The sequence below is a fragment of the Rattus norvegicus genome, chromosome 1, assembly GCF_021556685.1.
Source record: "Rattus norvegicus strain SHRSP/BbbUtx chromosome 1, alternate assembly SHRSP_T2T, whole genome shotgun sequence".
Lineage (NCBI taxonomy): Eukaryota > Metazoa > Chordata > Mammalia > Rodentia > Muridae > Rattus > Rattus norvegicus.
This window is the reverse complement of record NC_141534.1, coordinates 244,035,713-244,054,216: the sequence shown is the minus strand read 5'-3', so window position 1 is coordinate 244,054,216 and position 18,504 is coordinate 244,035,713. Positions and strand designations below refer to the sequence as shown.

General features: G+C 40.4%; 1 protein-coding gene across 12 annotated transcripts in view; it reads left to right on the top strand.

The window, feature by feature from the left end:
- Positions 1-387: 387 nt before the first annotated feature.
- The window catches only part of Rnls (renalase, FAD-dependent amine oxidase), a 273,500-nt gene continuing 255,383 nt past the window's right edge, over positions 388-18,504 (top strand). For 5 of the 12 annotated variants that reach the window (XR_015632554.1, XR_015632553.1, XR_015632552.1 and 2 more), the window contains exons 1-4: positions 527-725; positions 1,418-1,523; positions 2,006-2,148; positions 14,085-14,243. Coding sequence is in view for 8 of the 12 variants with exons in the window: in XM_087575185.1 (XP_087431311.1) it covers positions 608-725; positions 1,418-1,523; positions 2,006-2,148; positions 14,085-14,243 (526 nt within the window). In the remaining 4 variants the exon portion in view is untranslated. 12 annotated transcript variants of the gene reach the window in all.

The window sequence follows — 18,504 nt, the reverse complement described above, 5'->3', positions numbered from 1 at the left end:
CATTTTCCAGGTAATTATTTTTAGTGGCTCCCATTTTTCATTGCTTTTGTTGTTTTATTGAGAACTTCTCAGACAAAGTTGAAGACGGCAATGGTGATGGCAGATTCGATTTCACAGAATATCCCTTGGTTCACAGTGAACCCATTTTTGACTCAGAAGTTAGCATTTGTGGCTAGAGTAAGTGATCCAAAATTTCCTGGTGACTCAAATGTCTGTATTCTACACAACTTTGGAAAGGATGTATTATTTTACACTTCAAAACCCCTGCCACCTGAAGTGGCCTATAAAACCCCAGATGAACTCCAGTTGTGCCATTGCTGCTGTCTCCTCTCCTCACTTCAGTCATCCTCCTGAGGCCAGCTTGCTGTGACTTTCTGATTTTCCTCCAGGGGCTGATGGGATTGGGGCTCACCCTGTAGGCAAGCTGCTCTGTGGAGGCTGGGGCAGGCCCTTCTCTGGGTTTGAGTCACCGCTGCAGGGTTCCCCGCCCTCTCAGGAGCAGATGTCCCGCCCAGGGCACGGCCCTGACCCTCGCGGGGACACGGTGGCTGAGTAGGCTAGCGCCTCTCTGAGCCTCTGCCAGCGGCCTAGCTGAAGGCCCGCCGCCATGTTCCGGGTACTGGTGGTGGGCGCCGGGCTAACCGGAAGTTTGTGTGCCGCGCTGCTGAGGAAGGAGATAACCGCTCCCCTGTACCTCGCCCTGTGGGACAAGGCTGGGGACATAGGTGAGTTGTGGGTCAGCCAGAGCGTGACAGGACTCTCCTCGGTGAAGTAGGCCGGCCACCCAGTCGCTCTGAGGAGAAAAGCCCAGCCGCAGCTTTTCCCTTGCCGCTGCAGAGCTCTTTGCTTGTGCGCGCAGTCACGTGACTCGAGGCTGCAGCAGACAGAAGGCCGCTCCCGGAGGTGCCAGAGGGCTGGATCTCAGCACTGCCCAGGGAGGCTTGTTCCTGGTAAGCGTCCGCCCACCTTAGCCCTGTGGGTTAGGCCGCTTAGTGCCATTGCAGCTTTCTCCAGTCTCTCGATCCCCAGATCCATCTAGACCAAGACTTTCCAGATGTCTAGAATAAGAATCCTTCTTGTACATCCTGACAGAAGACGTTTTTGCTCATTCTGGCGTTCCATCCATTTCATTTTATTCATCCATTACCTCATTCATTTGTTCAGATTAACACGATATGTACTAGTAACATTGTAAAGCTGTGGTTTATTATTCATGAGTTTCATGAGTCTTTTATATTCAAGATTAAAAAAAAAATCATGACCAAATTCCCAGGACAATGAGCAATATAATGTCTTTAACTCACGTTAATGTGTTTAATGTATTTGGACAAAGAAAAAATAAAGCAACCAAACTAGGGTGAGTTGTATAATTTCAAAAGGTTCATTTATGACTGACAATTGCATGAATTATTTTAAGGGGGAAGAATGACTACTGCCAACAGTCCTCATAATCCCCGATGCACGGCTGACTTGGGAGCTCAGTACATCACCTGTACTCCTCATTATGCCAAAAAGCACCAAAAGTAAGTTAGTCACCAGAAGTCTTAGTAGATACATACGTGGTGTAAAATGATACAAAATACCCCTTCTAAAACATTTTAAACTTTTCCTCTTATGACAATGAAATGTTCATATTGTCTGTGTGAAGATTGGGTAAGAGTACATATGAAACAAGAAGGAAGCTCAATAAATTATAGTTAATTGTTGGTGTGGAAGAGGACAGATAGTAATGAAAGTCATTTCTAAGCATGTTTAAAATGGGGCATATAATAATTTTCGATGTACTCTTCTTGTATATAGAGTGAAATAGGGTTTGGCTAATATCGGCAGATTTACAGATTCTTTAAGCATTTCTGTTCTTCAAGCTTTGTTTAACATCCTGTACACTGAGTTGATCTTATGGGGATTTATAGTGTGATTGGATTTTTAATGTCTAATGGTTAGAAAAGGCAAGGTAGTTGCAAAGCTAACTGAACTATACATTTGCATTTAATGATTGTTTCAGTTTTTATGAGGAGCTTTTAGCTCATGGGATTTTGGAGCCTCTGACGTCTCCCATTAAAGGAATGGAAGTGAAGGAAGGAGAAAGCAACTTTGTGGCACCTCACGGCGTTTCTTCCATTATCAAGTACTACTTGAAAGAATCAGGTGGGAATTGGATTTTCTCTGGCTCTTAGAATAAAGGTTGTGGGTTAAGTGCTAGTATTATATAGACTATGAAAATAGTTACAGGGATCCCGATGGAGGAGTTAGGAAAAGAACTGAAGGAGCTGAAGGGGTTTGCAACCCCATAGGAAGATCAATAGTATCAACCAACCAGACCCAGCCCCTGCCCCCAGAGTTTCCAGGGACTAAACCACCAAAGGGTACACATGAAGCAACCCATAGCTCCAGCCACATCTATAACAGAGGGTGGATTGTCCTGCATCAATAGGAGGAAGGTCCTGTGAAGGCTTGATGTCCCAGTGTAGGAGAATGCCAGGGTGTGGTGGTGGGAGGGGTGGGTTGGTGGATGGGGGAGCACCTTTGTAGAAGCACAGGGAGGGGGGATGGGATAGAACATTTTCAGGAAAGGGAATAACATTTGAAATGTAAATAAATAAAGTATCCAATCAAAACACAAAGCAGGCATCTTCTTGAGCTACATGTCTCGTCCCTTGAACACTGCTCATAACCCTTCATTGGCCACAGTATTGTTGCAGTGAGCACTAATGACGGGAGATTGAGAGACAGGCGAATGTCAGTTGCCATCCAGCAGTGTGCCACAGAGAATGACCAGTGATGCGACCAGTTATGCTTATCTGCTTGATGGAATTCTATTTTCGATCAGATCAGCTTGACTTGTGTTTTTTGGTAGTGCAGCCTGCTGCCTTAAATCTTTAAATTTGACCTTAAAGTTTATATCCCTTTAAATAAACTGTCTTAAATAAATGTTATGTCTTGAAATACAAAAAAGAAAAAGGAATTAATCTCTCGTTCAGCCTTTCCTTCCTCCAAATAAACTTGGTTTCAGTTTAGAGTGTGTGCTCTTTTGCAAATGATTGTTTTCTTATGTATGAAAATAAATCTCTGTGACTATTTAATATTAATCTGTTTATACTCATTTCCTTAAAATCTGAGCAAAGGGGATTATTTTATAGAAACTATTCACTATCTTTTTGTTTCATATCTTTTGGCGCGTTGTTTTTCTGTATCAACAAATTTAATTTGCTTTTTTTTCTTTAATGATATCCAAAATAGTATAATGTGTATAATCATTTATTCAACTTTCTTGTGTATATTTATATTCTGTGGATTGAGACATTGTCTTGGTTTTTAAGTATACAAAACACTTTGCTAACCCTCACCTTGGTATAACAGTAGGGATGGATTGTATCCAATAGGCTTTGCTGCATGTAAAGACCAACTCATTAGTAGTGAGTAACAACATTTCTCACATGAATATTGTACCACCCAAAATAGGCTGGGCTCTTCCCCCATCAATCAATAATTAAGCTATTGCTGGGTTTTATGGAGGCTTTTTGTTGTTTTTTATATTTTTATTTTTGAAAGCATTTAGTTAATTCATAATCAGAGATGTATTTTGTATATATACACAATGAAAGCAATAGGATTGACAGTCAGCAGCAGGAACCAGCTGGTTTCTGGCTGCTTCCTGAACTGAACTGAACTGGTAACACAGCTCCCTGCACCCAAATCCTATGCTGTAGAGAGCTGGAATCTCAGAAGTGCATACACTCCTGAGAACCTAGAATTGACAAAAGCTTTCTGCCCACATTCCGGACCCAAGAGGAAATTGCCTAGTGCCATCTGTGAACCCTGGGCACAGGGACCTAGGAGCAGTCAGGGGCAGGACCCTTTGGGTTTCTGCTTGGGCCTAGAGCTGAAAGCCAGTTGCCAGAAATGCCTACACACCTGAGAGCAGAACTCTCTGTTCTAAGACCCGGCTGAAAGAAAACAGGTCTACAAGAATGCTGACAGACAGGCCTACAGGAGGACCAATCCTCTTTCAGAATCAGCAAGACAAGCCAAGACCAGAGACAACCTGATGGTGAGAGGCAAGCACAGGAACCTAAGCAACAGAAACCAAGACTACTTGGCATCATCAGAGCCCAGGTCTCCCACCAAAGCAAATACTGGATATCCAACCACACCAGAAAAGCATGATTTGGATTTAAAATCACATTTTATGAGGATGATGGAGGACTTTAAGAAAGACATAAATAATTCCCTTAAAGAAATACAGGACAACACAAGTAAACAAATAGAGGCCCTTAAAGGGGAAACACAAAAATCCCTCCAAGAATCCCTTAAAGAATTACAGGAAAACACAAACAAACAGGTGAAGGAAATAGACAAAACCATCCAGGAATCAAAAAAGGAAATAGAAACAATAAAGAAAGCACAAAGGGAGACAACCCTGGAGATAGAAAACCTAAGGAAGAGATCAGGAGTCATAGAGGCAAGCATCACAAATGGAATACAAGAGATAGAAGAGAGAATCTCAGGGGCAGAGATACCATAGAAAACATCGGCACTACCATCAAAGATAATGTAAAATGCAAAAAGTTCCTCGCCCAAAACATCCAGGAAATTCAGGACACAATGAGAAGATCAAACCTAAGGATAATAGGTATCGAAGAGAATGAAAACTCCCAACTTAAAGGGCCAGTAAATATCTTCAACAAAATTATAAAAGAAAACTTCCCTAACCTAAAGAAAGAGATGCCCATAAACATACAAGAACCCTACAGATCTGCAAATAGATTTGGCCAGAAGAGAAATTCCTCTAGTCACATAATAGTCAAAACACCAAATGCCCAAACCAAAGAAAGAATTTTAAAAGCAGCAAGGGAAAAATGTCAAGTAACATATAAATGCAGAGATGTCAGGATTACACCAGACATCTCACCACAGGCTGAAAGCCAGAAGATCCCAGGCAGATGTCATAAAGACCTTGAGAGAACACAAATGCCAGCACAGGCTAGTATATCCAGCAAAACTCTCCATTAACATAGATGGCGAAACCAAGATATTCAATGACAAAACAATATTTACACAATATCTTTCTACAAATACAGTTCTATAAAGGATAATAGATGAAAATTTCCAACACAAGGAGGGAAACTATACCCTAGAAAATGCAAGAAAGTAATCTCCTTGCAAGGACACCAAAAGAAGACAGACAGAATTACAACTGTAACAACAAAAATAAAAGGAAGCAACAATCACTATTCCTTAATATCTCAACATCAATGGACTCAATTCCCTAATAAAAAGACATAGACTAACAGATTGGATATGTAAAGAGGATCCAGAATTTTGCTGCATACAGGAAACACAACTTTCCAAGTGAATGGTCCGAAGAAACAAGCTGGAGTAGCCATTGTAATATTGAATAAAATTGACTTTCAGCAAAAAGTTATCAAAAAGTTAAAGAAGGACACTTCATATTCATCAAAGGAAAAACCCATCAAGATGAAGTCTCAATCCTAAATATCTATGCTCCAAATAAAAGGGCACCTACATTCATTAACGAAAGCTTACTAAAGCGCAAAGCACACATTGTACCTCACACAATAATAGTAGGAGATTTCAACACCCCACTGCCATCAATGGACAGATCAGGGAAACAGAAATTGAACAGAGACATTGAGAAACTAACAGAAGTTATGAACCAAATGGATTTAACAAATATTTATAGAACATTCCATCCTAAAATAAAAGAACATACCTTCTTCTCAGCACCTCATGGTACCTTCTTCAAAATTGACCATGTAATCGGACATAAAACAGGCCTCAACAGATAGAAGATAGAAATAATCCCATGCAACCTGTCAGATCACCATGAATTAAGGCTGGTCTTCAATAACGACAAAAACAGCAGAAAGACCACATATACATGGAAGTTGAACAATGCTCTACTCAATGATAACTTGGTCAAGGAAGAAATAAAGAAAGAAATTAAAGACTTCTTAGAATTTAATGAAAATGAAGGCACAACATACCCAAACTTATGGGACACTATTATAGCAGTGCTAAGAGGAAAGATCACAGCTCTGAGTACTTCCAAAAAGAAATGGAAGAGAACATATATTAGCAACTTGACAGCATACCTAAAAGCTCTAGAACAAAAAGAAACAAATACACCTGAAAAGAGTATATAATACAGGAAATAGTTGAACTCAGGGCTGAAATCAACCAAGTAGAAACAAAAAGGACTATACAAAGAATCAACAAAACCAGGAGCTGGTTCTTGAGAAAATCAACAAGTAGATAAACCCTTAGCCAGACTTACCAGATGGCACAGACACAGTATCCAAATTAACAAAATCAGAAAAGGGAGACATAACAACAGAGCCTGAGGAAATTGAAAAAAATCATCAGATCCTACTACAAAAGTCTATATTCAACAAAACTGGAAAATCTTGAGGAAATGGATACTTTTCTAGACAGATAACACATACCAAAGTTAAATCAGGAACAAATAAACCATTTAAACAGCCCCATAACTCCTAAAGAAATAGAAGCAGTTCAGAGCCTGCCCCACATGTGACCCATACATATATACATACATACACAGCCACCAAACTAGATAAGATTGATGAAGCTAAGAAGTGCATGCTGACAAGAACCGGATATAGGTCGCTCCTGAGAGACATAGTCAGAGCATGTCAAATACAGAGGCAAATGCTAGTAGCAAACCATTGAACTGAGAATGGGACCCCTGTTGGAGGAATTAGAGAAAGGATTTAAAGAGCTCAGGAGACTTGCAACTCCATAAGAACAACAATGCCAACCAACCAGAGCTCCCAGGGACTATAAAGCACTACTCAAAGAGTACACATGGACTGACCCATGGCTCCAGCTGCATATGTAGCAGAAGAAGGCCTTATTGGGCACCAAAGGAAGGAGAAGCCCTTGGTTCTGCCAAGGTTGGACTCCCAGTGTAAGGAAATGTGGGGAGGGGGTGGAGAGGGGAACACCCTAATAGAAGAAGGGAAGGGGAAGGGGGCCAGGGGCTTATGGATAGGAAACCAGGAAAGGGAATAATATTTGAAATGTAAATAAATATCCAATTAAAAAAGGGGGAAAGAAAGCAATAGGATTGTCAACATAATTAATCTTTTGTTTCTGCACCTCAAATTTTTCAAGTTACAACACTGAAAAAACCCTCACAGCCCTGCTTTTCTATTGTTCTGTTTTGTTTTGTTTTGTTTTTTCAGTTGTCATTGTTACTTACTAGAGTGGGATAATTCAAAGTAACAAAAGGACTGTAGCTATTATTAAGTAACTGTTTTCTTTTGTTTGTTTGGTTTCTTGAAATAGGATTTCTTTTTAAAAGATGGTTTGTTTTGTTTGCAGACCCTAGTTCTAACTGCTTTTGCATAGTAATATTTACTTTTACCATTCTCTTTCCTGTTCATTTGTTTACTCTTTTCTAAAATTGATGTGAGGAACTGTTAGTGAGCCTGTATAGTTCTTTCTCACAGCTCTCCCTGCTGAGTAGTTATTACATTTACTTATCCAGTACAGTGTTCTTTCAAGGGATGCTAGAAAGTAGCATACAAACAGTATATGAATCAATATTCATATTTGTCTACTTTAATCAGTACATTTACATTTCTTTCCTGTGTCTTGAGGTCTCATTAAAGCATTTCTAGGTGCTGTTTACTAGATGAAAATCTTTGGGAAACCATACAAGAAAAAATTTGCTCATATTTTCCTTTTAAAATGTAGGAAAATGGATAGGGAAATAGCTTAGTGGGTAAGAAGTTTGCCATGAAAGCAAGATGACCTACATTTAAATTCCCAAAGCCCAGGTAAAAGCTCGATGGGGCAACAAATGGCTGTACTCCAAGCAGAGGGAGGGAGATCTCAGCACTTTGACAGCCAGTCCAGCTGAAATAGCCAGCTTCCAGTTCAGTGAGAACTTCCCCCAAAACACTAGGTAAAGAACATCTGATAGACTCCTCTTTTGGCCTCTACATCCTTAAGCACAAATAGGTATGTCTGAACACACACACACACACACACACACACACACACACACACACGGGAAGGGAAGCTGGGGATGAAATGTAATAACTATATTATACATTAACTTTTATAAAATGTTTAATCCTTATTAGTCTTCTTTATATATAGCTATGTGCAAAATTAAAAGTTCTCACTAAATAGCATGTACAGAATGTTGTAGACTTCTGTCCTCTGGACATGACTTGGATGTTCAGTCTTTCAAATGTTAGCAAGATATGGTTACCTGCCCAAGACACTGCACAAGGCAGTTCCCAGTAACACTCCTTCATGGAACTGACGGTAAAGACAGCATGAAGCATCCCTGAGGATGTTTAAGTGGTTAGTGTAGCTACCTGCATGTTTCCCATCCTCATAATTACCCTAATTAAACTCGTTAGTTTGCCAACCTAGACTTTGATCAAATTGTTTCTTGGTGTATTCTTATCTGCTCTTGATTGAATAGGAAAAGGGTCCCCTTGAGAAACTAGAAAGCAGAGACATAACTCCTGCCTGTTAATGTAGAGAGTGTAGTGGTTAAGGAGAGAGACATTCAACTTTACCTTTAATAACAATACATACAGCAAATGCTAAGAAGTATTGAGTATCATGAACAGATATTTGGTAAAAATACCTAACGTGGCATAGATTTCAGAGAGGTGAGCTGAAAAAGATATGTCAGGGAAAATGCTGCAGAGACTATGACATTTCATGGATACTTTAAAAGTCAACAAATGTGAATTAAGGCAGGAGCCAAGTGATTAGAGTTCAAGAGAGCAGGGACCAGAGCTGTCACCAAGTAGACGCAGCAAAGCACAGACAAGAAATTGAAAGTTCACTGACTGGAGAGTAGTTTGAAGGAGAGAGAAAGTGGCAAGGTGAATACAAGAGTAACCTGGGCTCTGGAATAAGTGCTTTGTACACCGTGTTAGAAGATTTTACACTTTATCTCAAGTGCAATAGGGAGTCTTTGAGAAGTTTGTGTGTAAATCTATGCATGATCAAATTTCCTAAGCTCAAAGAGTCTCGAGAAAATGTCTATTGTTCCCTGTTTTCAAGTAGGGTTTCCAGAGCATTCGTAATTTTAATGTGTGATGTCTTATGAGAGTTATTAATTACTTCTATAGGAAAATCCTCTTCCTGGGAACTTTAATCCTAGCAATAGAAATGAAAATTGTTCCTAACTTCTTTGTAAATCCTAACTATGTGGTAGATTTTGCAGGAGTCATATTAGCTTTGGGCATGCTCATCTACTGCAGTGGCTTTACCTGTTTTCACGTCTCATTCTTTACTCTTCCTGTTAAATAAGGGGCTGTAACCGAGGCTTTGTAGGCCTAATCCTTGGAGTTTATGGTTTGGTAACTTGCTTGGAGCCTGGAATATGTGTGTGTACTCCTGGTGTAGCTCATCTCCCATCCACACTTACAACACTTCTGATGTTTAACTTATGCAAAACCTTAAGACATCAGAACTGATGTCCAAGAACTTTAGCTGAGGCAGGCAGAGATTTATAGGCTAGTAGATTTTATCCCCCTTTACACACACACACACACACACACACACACACACACACACACACACACACACCTGAGGAGGAGGGGTTGGGAGGGAAAGAGAAAGAGACAGAGTGACAGAGAAAACAGTAACAATTCTCTTTTCAAAGGATTATTTGTAGGAAAAATGTAATCAAAATATAATTAGTTGCTTTAATTGGGGTCTGGACGATACCATAGGGTACAAAAAGTAAGCAGAGCAAGACTTTCCAGATGAATCAGCAGAGTTGCACTGTTGCGCGGTAAAATAAATGGTGGGTGTAGATTAAAATTGAACATCATTTGTACCTTCCCAAAGCAGAGGTATTGTGGATTATTGTCTGTTTTTTCTGTCCCCTCAATAGGGGTGCCTGTATGCGGGTGAAATCTTATTAGTCAGATAAGGCTAGAGCCTGTCAAGGGGTAAAGAAGGAGGGAGGTAGGGAGGGAGGTAGAGAGAGGGGGGAGGGGAGAGGGAGGGAAAGAGTGAGAGACAAGGGTGGGGAGAGAGAGTGAGAGACTGAGAGACGGGGACAGAGAGGGAGAGAGAGATGGGGCGAGAGAGAGGGAGAGAGAGATGGGGAGAGAGAGGGAGAGAAGGAGAGAAACACGAGATGAAGAAGGGAGAGACAAGATGGAATCTGTATGAGAGGATGATGGGCTGGAATCACATGGTCCTAGGAGCCATAAGTAACGGGATCTCACAGATGGACGATTGAGTTATGTGGGGCAAATTTGGCTAATCTAGTTGTGTAGCTTGTATCTATCAATTGAGTTTTGATTTCTTTGTGTGGGCATTTTGGGGGTTGAAGATTTACTGTTCTAAAACTGGTTGCTAAATTACAAGCCTCAGCAGGGCAGATGACTTGGGAAGTGTGAAGGACAATAGCTAACTATGGGAACCTGGGAAGACAGCTGCTTGTGGATCCCCATGTGGGTGGTGAGACCACCATTGCCAGTGTATAGCCAGACATAGCGTGGATTGATTTTTTTATAATTACACACTACACAGAGGCCTTGAACACTATGCATTGTGTATGGTTGACACTCCCTTGCTTTCATGTTTGAAAGGAATGGTGCTATTTCAAGCAGAGATTGACCCTTGACCCAGTTGGCAGCATATTCCCTCTAATGTTTACATTTGACTTAGAAGATTTAGTTGCTTTTAAAGAAATGTTTCATAGATGCAAGAAACAAAACTGTAAGAACGAAGTTCTGGGAATACAGGAGCAAGGTCTTGGTGATCAGAGTGACCAGGCTTAATGGAAACTAGCCAAAACAACTGTTCTCCCTACCCCTCCCTGTCGTAGATTCCAAGTACAACCACAAGATGCCATCCTGACCCTGCCCGACCACCCAGTTCCTCCCCCCTTCTGAGGAACTTGCCAACTTAGCCCTTTCCCAGTGATTCTCCAAGGCCAGGTGTAGGGCTGGGTAATGAAAATATCTACCTGAGCCAAGAATAGCCCCTTGAACAGGCCAGCCAATACCTGACCAGATCCTTTGTCCTGTGTCCCACCAATGAGAATAAGTCAGCTAGCCCTGTTGCTGAAGTCTGCCCTCTGTAAAGAATAAAAGTTGTGTGCTTTTTGGGTTTAGGATTGCCTCTCTCTGCATGGATGAACAACCCCACGTACGTGGATTATTAAACCTCTTGCTATTACATTGTTCCCTTGGTCAATTTGTGATCTGTGGGTTGCGCTCCTGAGGTAAGACCACTTTGGGGTCTTACAATATTTACTGTAGTGAAGTGTTCTTCAAGGGACAACGAAATACATGAGGTATTTGGAATTAGATCTGTGGCATGAAGATGGAAAAGTTCTAGTGGTAGATGAGACACAGCAAAGCATCCAGACATTTCGATGTTAGATCAGTGTCAAGGGTAGTGATGCTAAAGGACGTCATAGGCAAGAAGGATCAGTTTGAGCTGGGCTTCTGCAGAGCTGGAACTGCACAGGGAAGCTGGACTTAAGCTGGACTTTTAGTGACTGGGAACATGAAATGTCTGCAGGAGGTTGAGCAACGACTTTCCCTGTGCTTTTAATCTTCCCCTTGTGTTGTCATCTTTCCGTATAGCCGAGACTGGATAAAAGTCCTTTTTTCTGGTGTATAAGAGTATGGTACATCTGTGTATGTATTCATGCTGGTACGTGTGTTGGTTTATGTAGAGGATGTACATATCAGCATGTGTAGGCCTGAGGCTGACATCTGGAGTCTTCTTCAACTACTTAGTACATACTGATTGGGCCAGTGTCTCTCTCTTGAACCCAGAGTTCATGGATTGGGATACAGCTAATTCCTTGTTTCCTGGTTTCCTGGCCAGCTTTCCCCCAGGACTTCTTGTTTCTGCCCTCCGAGGACTGGAATTTTAGACAGGACATCATTCCCTACCTGCATTTATGTTAATTTAGGAGATTCAAACTCCTGTTCTCATACTGAGCCATCTTTCCAGCCCCAGATTTGTTTCTAAAAGTTTTCACAGAATCTGAAGTTTGAGATTTCAGTATATTAAGAATTAATAATCCAATTGGAATTTCTTTTAGTTTTTGGTAAGTTATTTATTCTCTTATATAATGACTAAAACCATGTTCTTTCGAGCACTGTAATTTGTATGTTATATTCTGTCATAGTCACTTTACCTATTGCTGTATAAAGATGCCCAGGCAGGGCTGGAGGGATGGCTCAGCGGTTAAGAGCACCGACTGCTCTTCCAGAGGTCATGAGTTCAATTCCCAGCAACCACATGGTGGCTCACAACCATCTGTAAAGAGATCTGATGCCCTCTCCTGGTGTATCTGAAGATAGCTACAGCGTACTTATATAAAATAAATGAATAAATCTTTAAAAAAAAAAAAAAAGATGCCCAGGCAAAGCAACTTAGGAGAGAGTGGGTTTATTTTGGCTCGCTATTCAGAAGTACAGTCCATCATGGTGGGAAATCCTGGCAGCAGGAACCTGTGTAACTGGTTACACCACATCTGCAGTCAGGAAACAGACAATGAATTCTGATCTCAGCAGAATTCTTTTTATGCATTTTGGAATCCTAGCCTAGGAGATGGTGCCACCTATTTTAAGTACAGTCATCCTTCCTCACTTAATGTCATGTAGGTAATTCCTCAAAGCATGCTCAGAGGCTTGGGTCCTAGGTTATTGGAGATACTATCACTAACAGTCCATGTTAACCATGGCATATACTATACATAGAAACAAAGTAGTCAGTAAGACTATTCACTGGCTCTGAAATTAAAAGGAATACAACATAAACAAATAAGCAAATGATTATAATAATTTTGTGGTATATTCTAAGAAAGGAAGAAGAATGAAAAGGTAGACAGTGATTCTCTTAGTTCTGATTCTTAATGAGGACTAAATCTGCCCTATAGACATGTTTTAAAATTGTTTATGGGGCTCTTCTTGGATATTACTAGTGATAATCAATTTCTAATGCATTTGCTGAAATGTATGCATATTATTCAGCAAAAGTAAAAAGCTTCCTAGTCATTGTTTATGTTTCAGATCATGACTTAACAGGTTGAGCTCTTCTTCTTTAATTTTGAAATACATTAGTATAATATGTAACAAATGGCTGGCGAGTGTGGTTGCTTGAGTGCAGCTGACCCCTGTGTTATATATAGACCCATGTGGTTAAGTGCTTCTCCAGTTAGTAGGACTGCTTGAGTGGGATTAGGAGGTGTGGCCTTGTCAGAGGGTGTGGGCCCTGGAGGTAGGCTAAAGTTTCAGAACCACACCATTCCCACTTAGTCCTCACCCTGCATCTTGGTGGTCTCAGCATGTAAGCTCTTAGCTATGTCTTCAGTACTATACCTGCCTGCCTGCTGCCACGATGCTCAGCGTGATAAGTATAGACTTACTCTCTGAAACTATAAACAAGCCCCCTCCTGATGAAATGCTCTTGTTTGTAAGTTGCCTGGTCATGGTGTCTCTTTACAGCAATGAAAAAAATAACTAGGAGAGATAATAAATATTTCCCCTTTTATTGAAAATAGTCTTTTCTCATTCAGTATGTCCTGAATTCATATACTCAAGGGTCCTACAAATACAGTAAACTTAAAGCCTTAGTGTGTGTGTGTGTGTGTGTGTGTGTGTGTGTGTGTCATGGTACAGACCTGTGCAGGTCTTGTGCATGCTGCCTCAGTGTCTATGAGTTCATATGAGCATTTCTCAGTTGATTAAGAGAAAGCTAATACATTTTTAATGAAAGACAGCTATGACATAGAACTAATCGTAGTCTTGAGGGTAGTAATTATAACAGTATTTTATAATTGTTTCCTTTATAAAAACTTTTGTTCGAGGCCCAGGAGTACAAGTATTAGATGGAAGAATTACTGCTGAATAGGAAGATTAGATTAGATTAGATTAGATTAGATTAGATTAGATTAGAATTGGAGACCCCAGTACAGAAGATAAGGGTGAGGAGGCTTGGTTCACTTGAATGGGTCCAGGTTGACTTTTCATTTCTTCCTTATTCTCATGGGAAATCCTGATAACAGGAGCCTTCTTTTGCCCTTGGAGCAGGTGCTGAAGTCTTCCTCAGGCAGTGTGTGACTCAGATCAATCTAAGAGATAACAAGTGGGAAGTCTCTGAGGACACCGGCTCCACCCAGCAGTTTGACCTTGTCATCCTTACCATGCCAGCTCCTCAGATTCTGGGTCTTCAAGGTGACATTGTGAACTGTGAGTAGCTTTGCTGTTTACCTGCTCAGGGAGGGTTGAAGGGACGCAGATCGGCTTTTCTCTTTGAGTGGAAGACCTGTTCTCAATCCTACAGATGTTAATTTTCAAAACTGATTATGGTCTACTTCCTGAAGTTAGTCCACGACATACACGAAGCTCACAGAATGGTGTGTAACTCGTTAAAATTGAATGGTTCTCTTAATGCTCTTGGTTTAAAAACAAGTCAGTGTTGTTTCTGATGCTGTAGTGTGACCCAAAAGAGCAGTGTCTTTGTGGCCATCCTGAAGAAAAGCTGTTCATCATGGCTTCCTCATGGCTGCCTCATTTCCTGTCTTCTCTGGGTTACTGCTAAGTGTTTTCTGCTATTGGATGAAGTTACTTAGCCTTACTGATGAGTATGTGGGTGTCATAGAGCATAACTTATCCCGATGGAGCTAAACTCACGTTAAAAAGCCATACTTTCAAAAGAGAAATGGTAAAGACATTTCTTTGAATAAGGAAAAGGTGGGGTTGGGGATTTAGCTCAGTGGTAGAGCGCTTGCCTAGCAAGAACAAGGCCCTGGGTTCAGTCCCCAGCTCAAAAAAAAAAAAAAAAAAAAAAGAAGAAAGAAAGAAAGAAAGAAAAGGAAAAGGTACCTTTTTATTTTTAACCAAAATTAATATATTTTAAGGAGGATTATGGTGAGCCATCAATAAACAGAATACTCTATCTGAGTAAACAAATCCAGTATTGTGTTTATATTCTTTTTTCATATACAAAGAAACTATTAAAGCATTATAAAGATTTTGTTGGATAAAATAAAAATTCATTGTGAACCTGGGGAATTTTGGTACACCTGGCTTAGTGGCCAGTTTTTCTTTTCTTTATCTACCTGAGAAATGACAAGTGGGAAGTCTCCTCAGAAATGTTCTCTCCAGGGTTGAAGCCTGTCCCCGTGGTGCCCCTCTTTCCTGCTTCTTAGAGAGGTTACACTGCGAGTTTCCATTTCCATAGAAACAAGATGGTAAATGGCTGGGGGAATTCAGTATTTCCCAGACCACACAGGTGTGTTTGGAAGAAGGGTCAGGAAACCAGAATGGACTGCTTTCCTGGAACTAACTCAAGATGACTCTGAGCTCCTGGCTGTCCTTCTGATCCACGCTCCTACTACATGATAGACAGTAACCTCAGTGTGAGCCAAATAAACCCTCCTTCATTGCTCTGAAAACAAATGTCAGGTATTTTTACCTCAGCCACAATAAAAGTGGCTAGTTTAGTTGACATGTACAGGATTGTGATTTTTATCAAGCAAAATGGTCAAAAATGGCAATTTCACATGAACCAACTCATAGGAAGTACTGTATACAGATGCAGGAGTTGAAATAAATTTTGAGTAAGGACTGCCATTGGTGGTGTTCATTTAAGTTTTCTCAGAACTGTATAGGCTGCTTTAAACCAGGCATCATGGTGTCCCTTTCAGGATCAGGAGCACTGCAAATCTGAGGCCTGAGTGGAATACATAGTAAGGTACTGGCTTACACACACAAACACGCGCACGCGCGCACACACACACACACACACACACATGCACGCACACACGTGCACATGCATGAATACACACACACACACACGTCCACACACATCACCACCACCAACTTTGCTTGTACATGAGTGTGTTATGTCTGATTATAGTTATTGGATTTTTCACAAATTACTGAAAAGCCTTAATGTTCAAGTCTCTCGTTTTTTCTTTTGAAACAGCGCTTAAGTGTGGGAGTTGGGATAGAGTTATTGACGTTAAATAGCTATCTTTGCTATTTGGTTTTTAAAATAAAATGTGCAAGGGATAGAATATGTATGCACATAGAATTGAATTTCCTGTATTTTTCCAGACTCTATTCTAAAAATAGGCAACTGAGGAATGTGATTTAAGTGCAAATATCCTTTCTAGTTGGCAACTGTTATATGCCTTCGTTAGTAGCTGTGGAAAATTGGATACCTAATATTTTTTTGGATATATTAAAATGGTAAGAGATCTATTTTCAAAGTCATATATTGCCACCTACTGGCACAGGTATATATTGCAGTTCCCCAGATTAGGCTAGACAATGCCTAGAATGTAGAAAACTACTGTGACTATAGTATAAATCACTCACCACAAGATTTTCATCTAGAGCCACGCGAATGCATTTACTAAGACCCAAATGTGAAAAGTTTGTACAAAAATCAGAGTGTGCTACCAGACCCATGAAATATTTATTAATTGTGAGCAGCTTGATGACATTTTTTCTTTCTCATTTTCTGTCTCTCTCTAAATCATGTCTAGGCTGTAGAATCAGCATAATACTACATTTTACCTGAAGTTTTTGGCTATCATTTCAGTGTAGTGTGAATTACAATTAATCATCTTCTTTTCTATTTTGTGTTTCATAAAACAGAAGTACTGTCTACTGAAAATTATTAATTATATTTATTCCTTCTCCCAACTGAGAGAATAGGGAAGTTTCAAGGACCATGTGATTGACCTCTTGGAGCTTACTTCTCTATAGCCATGCTAAGACAAACCCGGAAGCAAACCGAGACATTACTATCAACTCCATTCTTAGGGAATGTGACTTGTGAACCCCCAGAATTGTGTGGCCACAAAGCCAATAGCAGTGGAGTACTGAAAACACCCACTGCACTTGTGATGATGTTGATCTGTCCCATTGAACCCAGTAGGGTTTTGCAGCAAGTTGCTGTTTTTGAAATTGGATGCCCCAATGGGTGTGTTAATGTCCAGTATATTGTTGTTATATCCTTGTGATGAACTGTTTCTATAATCAATGTGAAAGTGATTTAAGATATAAATTGCTGAATATCAGTATAGCAAATACTTTCTTTTTTAAAAAAAAGTGTCTCGTTTGCTTGGAATGCCAATTTTCATCCTTTTCCCACAAGGTATAGTTCTTACAGGCAATAAATATGTAGGTTTGTGTTTTAATTCACGCTATTAATCTGTAATTTTTAATTGAATACTTAAGGTCGTTAACATTCAGAGTTCTTGCTAAATGGTATGTAGTAATCTGGGTTGGAAAATTACTGTCTTATAGAGATTAAAATGCATCATTCCATGTCCTTCTGTTTTTAAACCTGGTCTTGTTCTAATGGTCCTTCTGCCTTGTATGTGACCTGGTTCTTCTTTCTTGAAGCTTTTCATATTCTTACTTTATTTTAACTATAATGTGACATATATAGTTCATTTTTTGGCCCTCTGTTGCTTATATCTAGGTGGATATTTCATTCTCTAGATAAAGGGAGTTTGCTGCTATAGTTTTATTATGTTTCCTAGAACTTTAGCTTCCCGTCCTATTTGACTTTATTCTTTGACTCCTTAATATTGTATCCAGTTAACTCTTTTTTTTATTAACTTGAGTATTTCTTATATACATTTTGAGTGTTATTCCCTTTCCCAGTTTCCGGGCAAACATCCCCCTCCCCCGTCCCCTTCTTATGGGTGTTCCCCTCCCAACCCTCCCCCCATTGCCGCCCTCCCCCCAACAGTGTAGTTCACTGGGGGTTCAGTCTTAGCAGGACCCAGGGCTTCCCCTTCCACTGGTGCTCTTACTAGGATATTCATTGCTATCTATGAGGTCAGAGTCCAGGGTCAGTCCATGTATAGTCTTTAGGTAGTGGCTTAGTCCCTGGAAGCTCTGGTTGCTTGGCATTGTTGTGCATATGGGGTCTCGAGCCCCTTCAAGCTCTTCCAGTTCTTTCTCTGATTCCTTCAACGGGGGACCTATTCTCAGTTCAGTGGTTTGCTGCTGGCATTCGCCTCTGTATTTGCTGTATTCTGGCTGTGTCTCTCAGGAGCAATCTACATCCGGCTCCTGTCGGTCTGCACTTCTTTGCTTCATCCATCTTGTCTAATTGGGTGGCTGTATATGTATGGGCCACATGTGGGGCAGGCTCTGAATGGGTGTTCCTTCAGTCTCTGTTTTAATCTTTGCCTCTCTCTTCCCTGCCAAGGGTATTCTTGTTCCCCTTTTAAAGAAGGAGTGAAGCATTCACATTTTGATCATCCGTCTTGAGTTTCATTTGTTCTAGGCATCTAGGGTAATTCAAGCATTTGGGCTAATAGCCACTTATCGGTGAGTGCATACCATGTATGTCTTTCTGTGATTGGGTTAGCTCACTCAGGATGATATTTTCCAGTTCCAACCATTTGCCTACGAATTTCATAAAGCCGTTGTTTTGATAGCTGAGTAATATTCCATTGTGTAGATGTACCACATTTTCTGT